We start from the raw sequence: 17412 nt of genomic DNA on the forward strand, positions 1-17412 counted from the left end.
ATTCAGGATCATCTAATAACAGCTAAAATTTGCAGAGTTCTTATTCTATCTGTGCTAGCTCCTGTTCTAAAAATTTTATAACAATTCTATTATTGAAGTCTTACAACAGCCCATGGTGGCATTATTTCTATTATCTTCATTTTATAGATGAAGACACTGAGGCAATGGTTCATACTATCCTACTGTGGAGAGACAAGTGCTTGGAGCAAAAACACTCCAGGTGGTCCTTCTCCATGGTGGGCTCCAGCCAAGTCCTCGGGCTTGGGGGGCTTTTAACATTGACCACACTTCCTAGATGGGGTTGAAGAAGACTGGATCCCTTTCTGTAAGATTATTCCAGAAAGGAACCCTAAATTTGGCCACTTGCATACTCAGTCCTCAGTCAGTACTTACTTTTCTTATCTCCTGCCTTCTTTAGTCATTCATCAGTGTAGTGAGTGTGTCTGTACTGGCAGATGTGCAGTGAGCTTCTCTGACACCCCCAGCATTTCAGCCATGGTGAGAAGTGCACGATTTGGCATGGTGAGAAGTAAGCCAGAGGACGAGCATGTGCTGGGGCGCTGAGCAGCGAGTGGCTTGTCAGGACACTTCATCTCTCCATGTCTCACTTAAAACATGTGGAAAGTCAGAACTTCGGGTTTTCTTTTTTTTTTTTAATTTTAGGTTTCATTTAACCTTGCCTTCTATAACCCCACCCTTCACTACAATGCCTAGAACAGCTCTTTGCACCCTACAAATATATAATAATTATTTGTTCAAATAAATATCTAGAAATTCCTTTAAAAATATCCCTGAAAAATGTAACACATGTGGTAATCAGGACTTTTAGAGCCCTTGAAGTATCCAGTAGAGAGCTTATTAAAACACAAATGGCTGGACCCCACATCCAAGGCTTCTGAGATGGTAGGTCTGCGGGGAAGCCTGCAAGTCTGCATTTCTTTCAAGTTCCCAGGTGCTGCTGATGCTGCTGGTCTGGGGACCTCACTGGAAAACCACTGCCTATAGAGCATTCTTAAAATTGACATGTACCTATCCTCTGGCTTCACAAGTTAAAAATGATTTAATAAGCTTGTCCCACACAGTGGTGGGGATAACAGCTTTGTGTGTTTCTTATCCTATGGGATAAGTTCTCCCATTTGATAGGTTGCCTATCATGTATATAAAATATACTATGTATATTTTAGCAGGAGTCTCCTGAAGACTGCAAACCTTAATTCAAGGGAACAAATCCAGTTCCTGGCCTCATTTCCTTCTCTGTAAGCTGCCTTTTGACCCACTGCTTCACTAAAGCCCCCAGAATGTGGGGGCCTTCTGGTTGCCACATGTCTGCAGTCTTAACCACCTCCACTACCATGTACAGATTAAGAGCATGGGTTCAGAAGATGAACTGCCTTGGGTTCAGATGCTAGCTGTTCACTCCACACCCAGCCCTCGATAGTTTACTTTATCTAGGCCTGATTTTCTTCATCTGTAGCTGGATTTTAATAACAATACCTACCTTATAGGGTTGTTTTAAAGATTAAATAGGTAAGTATTTGCAAAGTACTTAGAACAATCCCTAATACCTAGTAAATGCCATGTAATTTAGTTTCCTTTTCAATCTTTTTTCTTCCCAGCTTTATAGAGATATAATGATATATTGCATAACGTTAAGGTGTACAATGTGCTGATTTGATAGATTTATGTATTACTTCAAAATATTAACACCATAGCATTAGGTAACACCTCTGTCCTCTCACATAATTACCATTTGTGTGTGTGTGTGGTAAGAACATTTAAGATCTACTCTTTTACCAACATTCAAGTATACAATTCAGTGTTATTAGCTGTAATCACCATGCTGTACATTAGATCCTCCAGAACTTGTTAATCTCGTAACTGGAAGTTTGTGCCCTTTGGCCAGTATCTTTCTACTCCTCCCCTAACCCCTACCCCTGGTAACCACCATTCTGCTCACTGTTTTTATGAGTTTGACTCTTTTTTTTTTTTTTTTTTTTAGATTCCACATATAAGTGATACTATGCAATATAGGTCCTTCTGGCCCTCTGATTTATTTATTTAGCATAATGCCCTCAAGGTTCATCCAGGTTGTAGCAAACAGCAGGATTTTATTCATTCTCATGGCTGAATAATTTTCCATCGTATACACCACATATTCTTCATCCATTTATCCATAGACAGACACTTAGGTTGTTTCCATCTTAGCTATTATGAATAATGCTGCAATAAACATTGGAGTGCAGATATCTCTTTGAAATCCTGATTTCAGTTCCTTTAGATACATACCCAGAAGCAGGATTGCTGACTTATATGGTAGTTCTGGTTTTAATGTTTTAAGCTATTTTCCATAGGGGCTGTACCAATTTACATTCCCACCAACAAGGGTTCCCTTTGCTCCACACCCTCACCAACACATATTATTTCTTATATTTTTTTCCTTTATTTATTTTGAGAGAGAGAGAAAGCGAGTGGGGGAGGGACATAGAGAAAGGGAATGAGAGAGGGCATCCTAAGCAAGTTCTGCGAAGCTCAATGTGGGGCTTATCACCGGGCTTAAACCCACAAAACCCCGAGATTGTGACAAGAGTCAGATGCTTAACCAACTGAGCCACCCAGGTACACCTATCTCTTGTCTTTTTGATGATAGCTGTTCTAACAGATGTTAAGGTGATTATCTCATTGTGGTTTTAATTTAATTTCCCTGATGATTAGAGATTTGAACACCTTTTCATATACCTGTTGACCATTTGTAGGTCTTCTTTGGAAAACAGTCTATTTGATTCCTTTGTCCATTTTCAATCATTTTTTGTTTAGTTTGTTATTGAGTTGTATGAGTTCTTTATATATTTTGGATTTTAACCCCTTATCAGACACATGATTTGCATAGATTTTCTCCCATTTGATAGGTTGCCTTTTCATTTTGTTAGCCTATTGTTTTTTTGTTTTTGCCATGCAGAAGCTTTAAGTTAGCTTTTATTCATGATTTCTCTCACAGTTGCATACCACCTCAACTATCACTTACCTTTTCTTTAAATCAATCCACTTTACCAACAAATTGTAAAAGAAAATATATCATTACCATAAATGAAATACCAATATCAATTTAGAAATAGAAACTAACCATAAAATGAACATACTGAAAACCAGTGTTTTTCAATTCTAGCCAGTTATAATTTTCAATGAAAACTGAGCCTGAGATTCACTCCCTCTTTATTAAAAAAAAAAAAAAAAAAAAGACATTAGCAAGTTCTCACTGCTGTTAACAAGTAAACCCCCAAATCTCACTGTTGTCACACCTTAGAGTTTATCTTTCACTCATGTAATAGTCCACTGTAGGGCTACTGATTGAGGCACTTAGACTCCTTCCATCTTATGTCACCAACAACCCCTGGACCCAGAGAAGTCCCTGCTTCCAGCCAGAAGATGGGGAGAGAACATGGAGAAGATACACATGATTTTTCCTTTTTGATCTGAAGCTGACATACACCATTGATCCTAATGTTCCTTTGGTAGAAGTCACCCAGCACCAAGCTTGCAGAGAATGCTGGTCCGGACTAGGTAGCCACTTCCCAACAGCAACTTTATCATATGAAAGTAAGAACACAAGTTTTTGTGGTCAAATTATGAAATATATGTACTTATAGAAAAACATAACCATAGTTTCTTACCTACTGGTAAGGATTGTGCAACTATTGTATCAGTAACTATATTACTTCTTCAGTAATTCTGAATTCAACTATATTAAAACATTGGATCATGAGTAACTTGTTCTGTGAGCATTCCACAAGACAAGCAAACATTTCTAATAAATTTTAACTTGATAAACGAGCTATGTCTTGCAATACAAGTAGTAAGGGACGCCATGATCACAACTGAGCCAATGGTTCTTGAAATCCACTTTGATATATGAGTGCTTTGATTTATAAGCATGTTTCTGGAACAAATTATGCACACAAACCAAGGTTTTACTATAATTCTCCTCTCTCCTAACCTCAATTCCATTCAGAAACTATATTTCAAGAAGTTAGCAGCTACCTTAGCAAGAGTTTGGGAATCCATATACACACTAGAGAAACCTTAAATTCTCTGCATCATAACACAAACTTAAAGAGATAGTACCCAGTGTAGCTTTTTTTTTAGCGATTATTTATTTTTGAGAAAGAGAGAGAGAGAGAGAGGGAGGCAGAGCACGAGTAGGGGAGGGGCAGAGACAGAAGGAGACACAGAATATGAAGCAGGCTCCAGGCTCTATCAGCACAGAGCCTGACATGGGACACGAACCCACAAACTGTGAGATCATGACCTGAGCCAAAGTCGGATGCTTAACTGACTGAGCCACCCAGGTGCCCCCCCCCCCCCCCCCCCGGGGTAGCTTTTTACCTCTTGGTATGGCTTAGAACTTTCCCTGGCTAGCTTGAAATTGGTGTTGGGAAATGAGATCTCTCTTTACATGTGCCTGTGTAATAACCAAGAATGCATAATGTGTTTGATAGGAACCTAAATATAAATTCAATGCCTTCTTACATTTTAAAATTTAAGTGTGTCCCATGACTATACTTTTATGGATAAAGTTGCTTTTCAGATACTATTTCACATATAGATACTATTTCTCACCTGAAATATGAGACATGCCACGTACCATCACACTGATTGCATGGACTCTATACTGCTGCATTACATCTAAAATGTTCTGGTACCAATTTCAAACCAATGATGCACGGGTATCTTTGAATTATCACCAGTTGAAAGAGAGAGGAATTTCTAATTGTGGTTTTATAAATGAAAACGTAAAGCTATTTGGAGTTTGGCATTTTTTTTTTTAATGTTTATTTATTTTTGAGACAGAGAGAGACAGAGCATGAATGGGGGAGGGGCAGAGAGAGAGGGAGACACAGAATCGGAAGCAGGCTCCAGGCTCTGAGACATCAGCCCAGAGCCTGACGCAGGGCTCGAACTCACGAACTGTGAGATCGTGACCTGGGCTGAAGTCGGACGCTCAACTGACTGAGCCACCCAGGCGCCCCTGGAGTTTGGCATTTGATGAAAGTCTACAGTGATTTCATCTCCCTACAAAAAACCTACTTCAGTATTTTGTCATTAAGGAATGTAGATAACAGAAGGTCAGCCTCTGGGAATTGAGATATGAGAGCAATGTTATGTTTATAAACATTTGTATTTGAGGATTTATGATTTGCTTCTGCATTTTTGTAGGTTGCTATTCATCAGCAAGATGAGGCTTTTTACTCACTGCCAAGCAGGGTAATAGATAAGATATCGGGCCACATACCAGTTCTCTCCTCAAAGATGGGATGAACATGTGGATGGGTCAGTTAGAAAGAGGGTGTGTGTACATCCTGCTTCGTAAGTGAAGTAGGACTCAAGTGACTCCAGGTTAAGAACTCCTTCTTGATAATGGTGAAAAAATAACCAAACCACCAGTCTTTGATTCCACATAAGAACGAAGGGTATGCGGAGGAAACATGAAGAAATTTCATTGAAAACGGAATCTCAAAAAAATAACAGAAAAGTTAGAAAGGGTAGCAAAAAGCTCCTTTGGAATTTGTTGGAAGTTTGGTAGGTATGTCAAAAGGATGAGGAAAGTCTTTTTCTAAACTCAATTCGTTTATATCTGGAGACCCCAGGATTCTAGAGGTCCTTATGAGGTGCTTTGTGCCCCAACACATCCCCTTAAAACTATAGAAATGCTAGGGATGGGGTAGAGCTCCAGGGTGTGACCTAGAATGGGGACGGGGGCTAAGCTGGCTTAACCTGGGAAAATTGGAAGAAATGCTTACAAGTTTCTGGGCAGAGGCTGTGGCCAAGATAGCTCTGAACTTGGATTCAGATTCTGGCTGTGCCAGTAACTGTGTGATTCAAGCATGTTTAACTTCTCTATTTATTTCTCTCTGGATATGTGTTCTTATCTATAATATGGGCAGATCGAGCTGGGTTTCATTCATTCATTCCTACAGCCATTCACATTAATTGCCAGTCACCGTGCTTTAATACAAAAGTATAAAAATAAACATTATACAGTCCCTGCTTCTGAGAAGCTGTCAGTTGAGTGGAAGAGACAGATGTTACTGATAATTATAAAATCATGTGAAAAGTACCATAATAAATGTACAAACTGCTACTGGAACACACAGAAGGAGGGATGGGTTGTACCAGGAATAGACATAAAGTTGCAAGAGAGAAGGCAATATTTAAATTATTGCCTTGCCTAACAAGGTATACTAAGCCATAGACCAAGTATAAAAGTCTGGATGTATGGAAATGCCTGGTATGTTGGGGGAATTTAAATGTTTAGCTATGGCTAGAACATGCCATGTGTGGAGGCTGTAAGAGTTGCAGAAGCTGAAAAAGTGGGTTTAGGCTCAGCTGTAAACAATATTTTATGACAATTCCTGTTATTCCTTTGGCTGTGAAGACACACTGAAAATTTTAAATAGGAAATTTGGATTGCACAAATTTGTTTTCAGTACATCAGTCTGGCAATAGATGGCTTGAAGACCACAGAAAAATGGAAGCACAGAGGTGAGTTCTGAGGATGCTATTAATGCAGGAAAGAAGTGATAAGGGACTGAATTTTAAAGTGGCAATAGTGATAAAAATGGACATATTCAAAATATAATTGAGATACAGAAGCAACAGGATTTAGCAACTGATGGAGAGAGGCAAATGAGGGGGGACATGGGTGTCAGCATGGTGTGTAATGGTATGAGGGTTTTAGCCTGAGTGTCCCACTGAAGGACTATGGGTTAATTGAGATGGTGACACGGAGAGGCAGGAGGTTCAGGATGGGAGAGATTAATTTCATTTGGATGGGAAGGTTTCAAGAACTTCAGTATGCAGATCTGAGCATGTTGAGATATTGCCGTTTGAATAAGTAGTTGGAGACCTGCTGTCCTTGTCTGGAGGTCAAGGAAAAGAGAAATATCTAGGATTCCTTGGAGTGCCAGGGGTTAGGAATACCTTAGGTGGAATAAAGTCCTCCAAGGAGGGCTTCTGACAGGATAAGAGAAAAAGAACCAAAATAAAATACCAGGGAACATAGAATTTAGGTTTGTAATTTACTGATGAGACCTTTTGCCCTCAAGGCAGACTCAGTCTTCTCTAGCTTCTGTCCAGGCCATGTTGAGAGCTACTAGGAGGGGCTACCTTCATGCCTCTTCTAACACTGCCTTCCTGGTTAGGCTTGTGTCTAAATCCTCTTCATCTATCAGGTAACATCTGTCCACCCTTTCTTTAAGAGTGATCAGGATTATGGGGCACCTGGGTGGCTCAGTCTGTTGGGCGTCCAACTTCAGCTCAGGTCACAATCTCGTGGTCCGTGAGTTCGAGCCCTGCGTCGGACTGTGGGCTGATGGCTCAGAGCCTGGAGCCTTCTTCTGATTCTGTGTCTCCCTCTCTCTCTGCCCCTCCCCCGTTCATGCTCTGTCTCTCTCTGTCTCAAAAATAAATAAACGTTAAAAAAAATTAAAAAAAAAAAAAGAGTGATCAGGATTACACCTGCCTTTCTTTGATGGTATGTTAATTTGAATTCTCCTAGAAGCAGGCCCCACCAGTGATGAGATGCACAAGAGATTTGTCAGGGGAAACACCTATAGAAGATAAAGGTTTGGGGAGAGGTAGGCCAGAGAAGGCTGGGAGAGCCTTCAGACTATGATGGAGGTGTGACCCCTGTGAAAGAAAGCGGGGGTGGGGGGGAGGAGAATTGGGTGGCAAGCACCTCAGAATACAGCACGGTTTCAGGAAAGACTTGGCCAGGCTGATAGGCAGTTTTCAAACCAAAATTGCCAACTGGAGGTATCCCACATCTGAGGAATAGGCTTTCCTGCATACCTCCACCACGCCTACTTAGCCATTTGCTAGGAGGAGCCTGCAGGAAGTGCGGCCATAGTGGAGCAGCAGCCGGGCCCCTGTGCTGGAAAGCCTCCCTGCAGTAGGAGAATCTGAGTGGCACATTTCACTACCACCTCACATGCCCTCAGTGACTCAGTAACATTTCTTCCTAAATGTGGTACTGGTGGTTATTGTCCAAATTAGTTAAAACTCAGGCTTGTACCATTATTAATTATTTCATTTGTGTCCACCCAAGTAGATTATAACGCTTTCTTTAAATAGCAGTGAGAAGCACTAAGTTTTTACCTCAGAAGTCATCTAAGTATTCATTCTAAAAAAACTTGTTTTCTTTTCATTACATGAATTTGTCTGATAGTAGTAAACAGTGGGAGCTTTGACTAAGGAAATTGGCATGGGGGGAGGTTAAGAGAGAATATGATTTGGATGAGGAGTTCCACAGGTATCATAAGGAAGGGGGCAGAGCTAGAGCACGTGAAGTAGACACACCCACTGGAGGAAAGCAGACACTGGGGTCTAGGCACCTCCGTTTGATGAAATGAAGTCCTTGTAGGCACACAGAACACAGTATCCAGAGAACATGGTGGAAGGGGCTAGTCTAGAGCAAGAACTATCATGGGGTGAAGTCCAGCAAGATGTGATGGATAAGAATTGGAGTAGACATCACTGCAACTCCTTTTTTTTTTTTTTTTTGAGAACTGTGCTTTCTACCCACAGAGGCAGTTTTCATACACCGTGACACATCTTCTTAACTTTGGTTAATTGTTTGAGAAGAAACACCCATCCCAAGCTGACTCCCTTCTTAGAATTTGGAGTTGGGGTTCAGTAAATCTAATTAGTTGAACTTTCCCTAAACTGAGCTGATACGTTCAAAACAGGGCTCTTGGAAACCATTGGGGCCATCATATATGCTAGGAAGTAAGGAGAACTGGCTTGCAGAAAGAATGAGTCAGGCACTGAGAGAAGAGCTGAGGTAAGAGGCAGTGTGACTCCAGAGACAGGGAGGGAGGCTAGGAGAATAGTTGCCTGGACTCCTGAGGAATTTCCATTCCTGGACCTAATGCTGAGCCCCATCCCTTGAGTTCTGAGATAACCTTCCAACCCTAGAGTAAATTCTCAGTTTTGCTTAATCCAGTTTGAAAGAGTTTCTTTTAGTAGCAGCCAAACAATATTGACTGAGACAGCATTTTGGCAGATATGCTGAAGACACAAATAGGAAATTCGGAAGTGCACGATGTGCTGACATGCAACCAGGCAAGGGGTTAGCATTAGGAAAACTGGGAAGTGTAGCCCTGGGAGGAGGGGCCCAGACAAGGCAGCTGTTCGTCCAGTAGGAACCTGGTGACCAAACGAGTTATCAAGTCAGGGCCTGAGCATGAAGGATCTGATCATAGGAAGGAACTAAGGTGTAGGGTAGAGCCTTCATCACAGCACTGAGGCAGAAGTTGGTTATTGGGAATCAGGCAAAAGGTCAGAGGCTAACTGAGACTTTCTGATCTAATGAGGATGAAATTTATGCATGCATTTAGTAAGAATTATTGGGTATCTATTACATTCTAGGGAGTTTCGTGTATTAACAGACCTCGTTGGAGGGGGTCAGTGTACTAGGGGGTAGAGCCAGCCTGCGGTGGAGAACCCACTGATACCTGCTGTGAGGAGAGACATCTGAGAGGACAGAATCCAGCAGGGAGCTGGGCAGCACATGATGTGGAGTAGATGATAGGTTCTTAAAGTCTGGAGTATTCTAGGGCAAAACACACCTGGAAGAAGGTGAAACTGAAAACTCAGAAAGTAACTTCTTTCAAAGGGCAGCAGAGGAGTGATTCAGAAAGGAAGATAAGAAGATGTCAGGCACACAGCTAGTCTATTTGTCAGTTTCTCCTAGGACTCTGGTGGCAGCTAAGGAACCCATAGAAAATACCTCTTGTGCCTCTTTAGGCCGGATGAACCATTTCATCACACACCTGCTCTACTTTACCAAAGTTAAAAATTTTGGAATTTGGGAGGCTATAAACTCCAGCCTTTTTCCTAATTCAATCCAGGCTTACCAGATAAGCAAGACTAGATTCCTTTAATATAATTCAGCTCAATCCCTGATTTAACCTTGAACCCTGACCTCCTTGGAAGAAGAGATATAGTAAGAAAACAGGAGAAGTTAGAAAGAAGAAAAATTAAGAAATGCTTTATAATTACTTATATTGGGGTAGAATTAGGTTCAACATCTAATCTCCTATGACTTCCTTCTTTATCTCTCACCTGTAATTTTGAATATTTTGTAATTACAGATATTACTTTTCATCAAGACCTCAAAAGCATTTCTCCAGAAGATATCAGGGACTCCTCATATAGTACCTTTACTTACCCCAGACAAGATGTACTGAAAACTAACCTTGACAATAACAAATGAAGGAACATACAATTGGCTCCAGTTTCTTTTCTCTTAATCACATTTCTAGTGTTGTTGACCATAGTGTTAAGTAGAGTCAAGGGGCCCCTGGGTGACTCAGTGTCTGACTCTTGATTTCTGCTCAAGTCATGGTCTCACAGTTGGTGGAATCAAGTCCTGCATCGGGCTCTGTGCTGACAGCGTGGAGCCTACTTGGGATTCTCTCTCTACCTCTGTCTCTCTCTGCTCCTCCCCTGCTCATATGTGCATGCTCTCTAACACACACACACACACACACACACACACACACACACACAGAGCATCAAAAGATCTGGAGCTGAGTCAGCAATTTCTGCTTAGCTTCTGATTGGCCTGATGGGGTGCAAATTATTTAACATCCCTAAGCCTTCATTTCCTCATCCATAAAATGGAGTAATAACACAGGCTTTAATACCTTTCTGGGTGATTTTATAGGCCACTGCAAATGGTATAAACACCAATGGAAAATAGGCAGCTTCTTTAATAAATTAGCAGGTCCTTTAATAAATCAGCATTGTAGAGCAAAGAATCTGTACCAGAACCCAATTTTTCTCCTTACTGGCTCTGTGGCTTTGGGCAATTCATTTGAGTTCCAAATCTTGTTTTTTTTCAATTATAAAAGAAGTATGATAATATTTCTGTTTCATGTTTTTTTATGAAGATTATAATGACACAGGTATACTAAAGTATAAAAAATATATTAATGACTATAATTTTTAATACTGTCTCAGAATAGAATAATGAGATTTTGGTGAAGGATAATCTCAAGGCCAAACACATGTGAATTGATTTTTTCTTGTTATAAAAGTATTAATATAATTTTACCTTAGGATGTCTTTATCCAATCCTTTCAAGAATATTTTCACAGAAAATCATTGTGATTTCTTTGGCAGTGGCAAATTTAAACAAGACAATCACTTAAAAATAAAACATGGAATTCATTTACATACCAAAAATAAATGAGTGTGTCCTTAAAGCAAAGATCCTTTGTGTGTGTGTGTGTGTGTGTGTGTGTGTGTGTGTGTGTGTGTGTATTTTAATGAAGTCTTTTAGAAGACAAAAATGGTATGGTCCATTTGTATTCATAATTTATCGGTTTAATACTCTCTTGAATTAAGAGAAAGATGGCTTGTGTATATAAAGTTCTAATAAAAGAGTTTAGTTAAGCAAATATGATTCAGTTTTATATTGAGATTGTTACCACTCAAAGGAGTTACTTTTCTGCATTTTTTAAAAATAAGATTATTCTACAGTATACTTGTTAAATTCTAATGTTCTTTAACCTTTTATTTCCTTGCAAGATAATAGTTGGAGAAACTGCTGTGTTTTGCCTACAACTAGCCACACGGGACTTTGAAAACCAGGAGAAAACTATTTTAACTGGAGATTGTTGCTATATAAACCCACTGGTGCGGCGAACTGTACGATTTCTGGGTATGTGTTCATTGAATTATTTTTATTGTTGCTGAAACCATGTTTATGTATAAGCTAACCCTTAAAATGATCAGCATTTTAGCCCTATGCAAATATTGGATTATATTTTATTTGAAATGTTTCAGTTTGATTTAAAAAATAATATTGCATATGACGTTCTCTCATATTGTATGACTCTACTTCAGGTGTCATTTCCATATTATTTTAAGGAAAAAAGAACACCACACTTGGATGTTTTCATATTCTTTAAGAAACTAAAAATTATATAATTAAAAGAAATTATTTACTGGGCTTATGAAACTTCAGAAACAATGCTTAAAGAGAAATGATAATCTAGTCATATTGCTGAGCATCATGAAAGACAAGAAAAATAGATTGGCAGATAAAAGATATGTTGTATAGTGCGCCTGGGTGGATCAATGGGTTAGTGTCCGACTTTTGATTTCAGCTCAGGTCATGTTCTCCCAGTTGTGAGACTGAGCCCCGCATCGGGCTCCATGCTGAGTGTGGAGCCTGCTTGGGATTCTCTCTCTTTCCCTCTCTCTCAATATAAATACATAAACTTAAGAAAGACACCTTGGTGCTCCTGGGTGACTCGGTTGGTTACGTGTCCATCTTTGGCTCAGGTCATGATCTCACAGTTGGTGAGTTGGAGTTTGAGCCCCGCATGCGGCTCTCTGCTTTCAGTATAGATTCTGCTTTGGATCTCTCTCCTGCTCTCTCTCTCTCTGCACCACGCTCCCTCACCGCCGCCCCCCCCCCCCCCATGCACTTTCTCTCTCTCCCAAAAATAAAAAATAAACATTAAAAAAATAATAACAAAACATATGTTTATTTTTTAATTACCATATGTAGCTCTCCATGTTGCATTACCTCTGAGCTTTTTTTTTTTAAATGTCAACAAAAATGCATTGGTGATTTTATTAGAGGAAAAGATTTACTATCACTATATGGGACACCTGAAACTAACATAACATTGTATGTTAACTATGCTGGGGTTAAAGTTAAAAAAAAATATAAAAAAATTTAAAAAGCATCTACTGATGACGTTAACCTTCAATCTGAAATTCTAGCACTAATACATATAAGTATTGATAAGTTATTGCAGATCATTTCAATTCAGTAGAAATTTGGCCAAGACAAATTTTTAACTGACACAGTAAAGTTTAATATAAATTATTATTTCTTGTATTTATCAGATTAAAAAGTATTTCTGTATATACTATACTAGATAAAATTTAAGGTAAATTCTGATCTGTATTTAGATTAAGATTAAGGATAGTGTACCCTTCAATATACTTCTTATAGCAGTGGGATCAAGATGAAGACTTTGGAGATATTATGCACAGATAAGCAAAGCTATATATAATCCTACTTAAAGACTAATCAAATGTCATCATGCCTATGAATCTCTCTAAAGATGGGAGGTTTTCATATCTAAGACTGTTCTTTTTATTGCCCTCAAGTTATACATCTCCAGAGCCCTCATTTATACTGTCTAAGTGATAACTTTTCTATGAAACTTTACAGTTATTTTTTTTTGCATACATCGATACTATGTTCTTGACTCGTTTATCTTTGCATGAGAGACATTTAATAACAAAATAAGCAATAATATACTCTAAACTAAAAATGATGAAATTGACACTTTCCAAAATACTGTTAAAGCAAATTTTATTATCCCTACTTAAGTAAATATTTTTCAGCATTTGCACACATATTACTAAGGAATATATACAGTAAAGCATATTTCTAAAGACTATACACAGTAAAGCATGCTTTAAATCTCTGTATGTTTCTTATTATATGATTTTATGAAATATTTAGGATTGCTTGGTTTGTTTCTTTTCCCTTGTTCATTATGATTTGGATGTTTCTAGTTTGTTATAATGGGAAGTTTATAAGCAAAATATTACTGCATCATAGGGCATCATTCTTTTTTTTAAGTATTATTTGATTTGATTTGATTTGATTTTATAGAGAGAGCATGAGCAGGGGAGAGAGGGAGAGAGAGAGAGAGAGAGAGGGAAAGAGAGAGAGAGAGAGAGAGAGAGAGAGAGAGAGAGAGAGAGAGAGAGAATCTTAAGCAGGTCCCACGCTTAACACAGAGCCTGATGTGGGGCTCAGTCCCACAACCTTGTGATCATGACCTGAGCTGAAATTAAAAATCAGCGGCTCAACCAACTGAACCACCCAGGTGCCCCAGGGCATTGTTCTTTGTACGGACTTTATTCTGGCGGTCAGCACAGTGGATACTGTCACGGGATCTCACTTTAAAGTATCTTTATAGTCAACTACAATACTGGTCTTGGGCCTGATGCACTGAATATTTTAATTCAAAAGCACATTTGGGAACTTTGCAAGTATGAAGAGACATTTCCATATCCGTATCAAATACTTTTCTCTACTTTAAACGGGAAAACTTATTACAGCAGATAAAGAGAATGGTTTGGTTAAATAAAATGAGTACATCTTAGCCTAGATTCCAGGGGAGTAGAGATGAAGACTTACCATTTAGGTTTCCATGCTGGGCCATGATGGTTGGAAGGAGAGTTTATGTGCATTAACATTTTATTGAGTTCCATTTTCTTTCATTTCTCTGCTTCTCCTAAATTTCTTCTTTTGCTAACATTTACTTGTATGACTCATGAAATGCTGGGAAGATGTAAAGAAAAAGCTTTTTATTATTTGCTTTTAGAATTTTTAGACAAAGGGAGAACTAAGGTCTTGTCTCATTGCCATTTGTATACACATAGAGTTTTGCTATGTGCAGGTTTGTGTGCATGAACCTTTTATAATCTTATATAATATTTCAAAAATTAAAAGGATAGCCATGCATCTGATACTGGAAAATTATTTGATCCTGCACAACTTTCCTGGTGACTTCCTACACAACCGCCAATGATTATGTAAAGATTTAGCAAACAAACAATCCTGAAATGTAGAACTAAGAAGAAAGCTGTCTGATTATTATAATAGAACTATATGGCTTTTTAATAAATGAACTGTTTGGGAAATATTCTTTTGGTATAATTATTTTTTTATTTTTTTATTTTAAAAAAAAATTTTTTTAACGTTTATTTATTTTTGAGACAGAGAGAGACAGAGCATGAACAGGGGAGGGTCAGAGAGAGAGGGAGACACAGAATCTGAAACGGGCTCCGGGCTCTGAGCTGTCAGCACAGAGCCCGATGCGGGGCTCGAACTCACAGACCGTGAGATCATGACCTGAGCCGAAGTCAGCCGCTTAACTGACTGAGCCACCCAGGTGCCCCTCTTTTGGTATAATTTTAAAATACGTGATGGAATTTTATTTCCCCAAATTATAAAAGAATAAATCTCTTCACATTGGTACCACATCCTCAAAGGCTGTAGCTGTAAGTTTAATTGAAAATGATGCCAAGGAATGTATTTTGCCTATGCTACCTGAGGAGAAAAATAGGTTTTGGTTCTAATGACCAATGGCATTGAATGTGGAATATTTTTTAATTTGAATAAATTGTCAAGTTCTTCACAAAAGGGGACAAAAATTCTGTAAATACTTAATTTTATACCTTCAGATAACCAAGGCAAATAAATTTTAATGCTGTGAAGATAATTGAAAAATTATAATTTTGTTTGCATTATTATTTACTAAATTGCCCAAAATTTGATAAACTAAATTCCAACCATAAAAGATAAGGTGGGACTAAGTTACTAGCTGTTAAGTGGCTTTTTAAGATGTTTTTGTGAAAGCAGTGTAGAGATTAATCTGAAACATTCTTCTTTACTTAAGATTTTCCATGACATTTAAATGAAAACTAATGCTGTTGGATTTTACTGCTAAATGGCATCTCCAGCAGAGTTAATATCAGTCCGAATGGGTTTAAGAGGCATAATCAAAGGGAGACAACTGCTTTGCTTTATGTTTGTAAGGTGTGAAATATTTTCAAAATAGGGAAAAATAAAGATTGCTAACATTAGTTGAAGGTGAGAGACTGAGCCCTCTCCAGAGAAACGTGTCTCCTTTTTAAAAATCACATTATCCAAACACAGTCTTAGAATATATCTTCTTCTTTTATCTTATAAACCTGCCATGCATAAAACTGTAGCCAGTGGTAGACAGCTCAATATGTTAAATAATTTAACTCTCCCACCACTCCAGAAAGCAAAGAACTGGAGAGAAGTGGAAGTGGAGGGAACCATATGTTTGTAAGTGTATTTTATAGTTTCTAAAATATTTCCATGTTGGTTTATTGTAAACTGAAATACAAAAACAAAACAAAACAAAACAAAAACAAAAACAAAACCCCAAAGAGTTAAAATGGTTTGTTTTCTTCCTCAGGTATTTATACATTTGGGCTATTTGCTACAGATATCTTTGTAAATGCTGGGCAAGTAGTTACCGGGAATCTGGCTCCACATTTTCTTGCCCTGTGTAAGCCCAACTATACAGCACTTGGATGTCAGCAGTATACACAGTTCATCAGCGGGGAAGAGGCCTGCACGGGCAACCCAGATCTCATCATGAGAGCAAGGAAAACGTTTCCATCCAAAGAAGCAGCTCTCAGTGTCTATGCAGCTATGTATCTGACAGTAAGTAAGGATTATTAACCAGTCTTAGTCTGTCCTTCTGTTAATTCTCCCAATGAAGAAATTATTTTTCTCTGCCATAATGGAAGTCACATTAACAGCTTTCTGTAGGCCATTTAATTTATTTTTAATAATAGCTGTTTGTACTGTGGATAAAATTAAGTCAGTTGACTCTCATGAGATTATGTGTGGGTAGTGGTTGCATTAAAAAATATAGCCATTAGCATTTCTATTTGCGAATATGTTTGTCTTTATGTTAAATAGGGTTTAATGGAAACAAATTTGTCCCATAGCAGTCCCCATAATCTTGCAATAGCCCAATTAAGAAAACTACCCAGGCCTCTCAGCTGCCTACTCAAGCTCTAATATTCTCTGGTGGTGGTGGGGAAGGGAGCACTCTTTTTTTAGAAAGATTTTTTTGTTTCATTATTGGTAACTATGTCATCATAATATCTCAACCAGTGTTTTAATATGTTCTCACAGAACTAGCCAAAATGTCCTTATAAATTATTTTTTCCTTTATTCTTGAGTCTTTGCCCTCATTTTAGTAGTGAGAGCCAGGCCCCTGGTGTAGCTATCCGGGACCTCTAGGTGGAAGTAAGTGGTGATGGTCGAGTGCTTTACTGAGACGCAGGAGCAGAAACAAGGGGAACCTTGGCAGGTAGCTCTTGGCCCCTGCATTCCTGCCATCAGCCTTTTCCTCCATCACCACGATCTGCCTTGCAGCTATGGAGCTGGGCTCCAGAAAGCGTGCTCTGTAGGCTTTTCCATGGCTACAGTAAGAGGTTCAGAGAATTTAAATGCCTTCAGGGGTTCTCCTTTCTAATGGTGCCCATAGCTACTTTCTTCTGATTTTAGCTCATTGACAGGAGATCACAAACAAAATTTGAAACCAAATTTTATCACTGCTAATGACTTGAAAAAACTCAGACTTATTTTTACCCTCAAAGAGGTATTTGATTATGGAAATATCTCTGATATTCTTAATGCAATCATGCCTGCTTATCTCTAAAAACAAACAAAGAGCCAAGCAGTAAAATACCCCATGACACCTCTACTTGAGATTGGAAATAAAATTACTAAATAAGCAACAATTTAGGAGGGGAAATTTAGCATTG

The 17412-nt window shown here is 38.6% G+C and overlaps 1 protein-coding gene across 2 annotated transcripts in view; it reads left to right on the forward strand.

Moving 5' to 3' along the window:
* The window catches only part of PLPPR5 (phospholipid phosphatase related 5), a 123890-nt gene that overhangs the window by 29386 nt on the left and 77092 nt on the right, over window positions 1-17412 (forward strand). For both annotated transcript variants that reach the window (XM_060622856.3, XM_060622857.3), the window contains exons 2-3: window positions 11590-11722; window positions 16047-16297. In XM_060622856.3, coding sequence (XP_060478839.1) covers window positions 11590-11722; window positions 16047-16297 — 384 coding nt within the window. The remainder of the gene's footprint in view (window positions 1-11589; window positions 11723-16046; window positions 16298-17412) is intronic.

The sequence above is a fragment of the Panthera onca genome, chromosome C1, assembly GCF_046562875.1.
Source record: "Panthera onca isolate mPanOnc1 chromosome C1, mPanOnc1 haplotype 2, whole genome shotgun sequence".
In the NCBI taxonomy this organism is placed as follows: Eukaryota; Metazoa; Chordata; class Mammalia; order Carnivora; family Felidae; genus Panthera; species Panthera onca.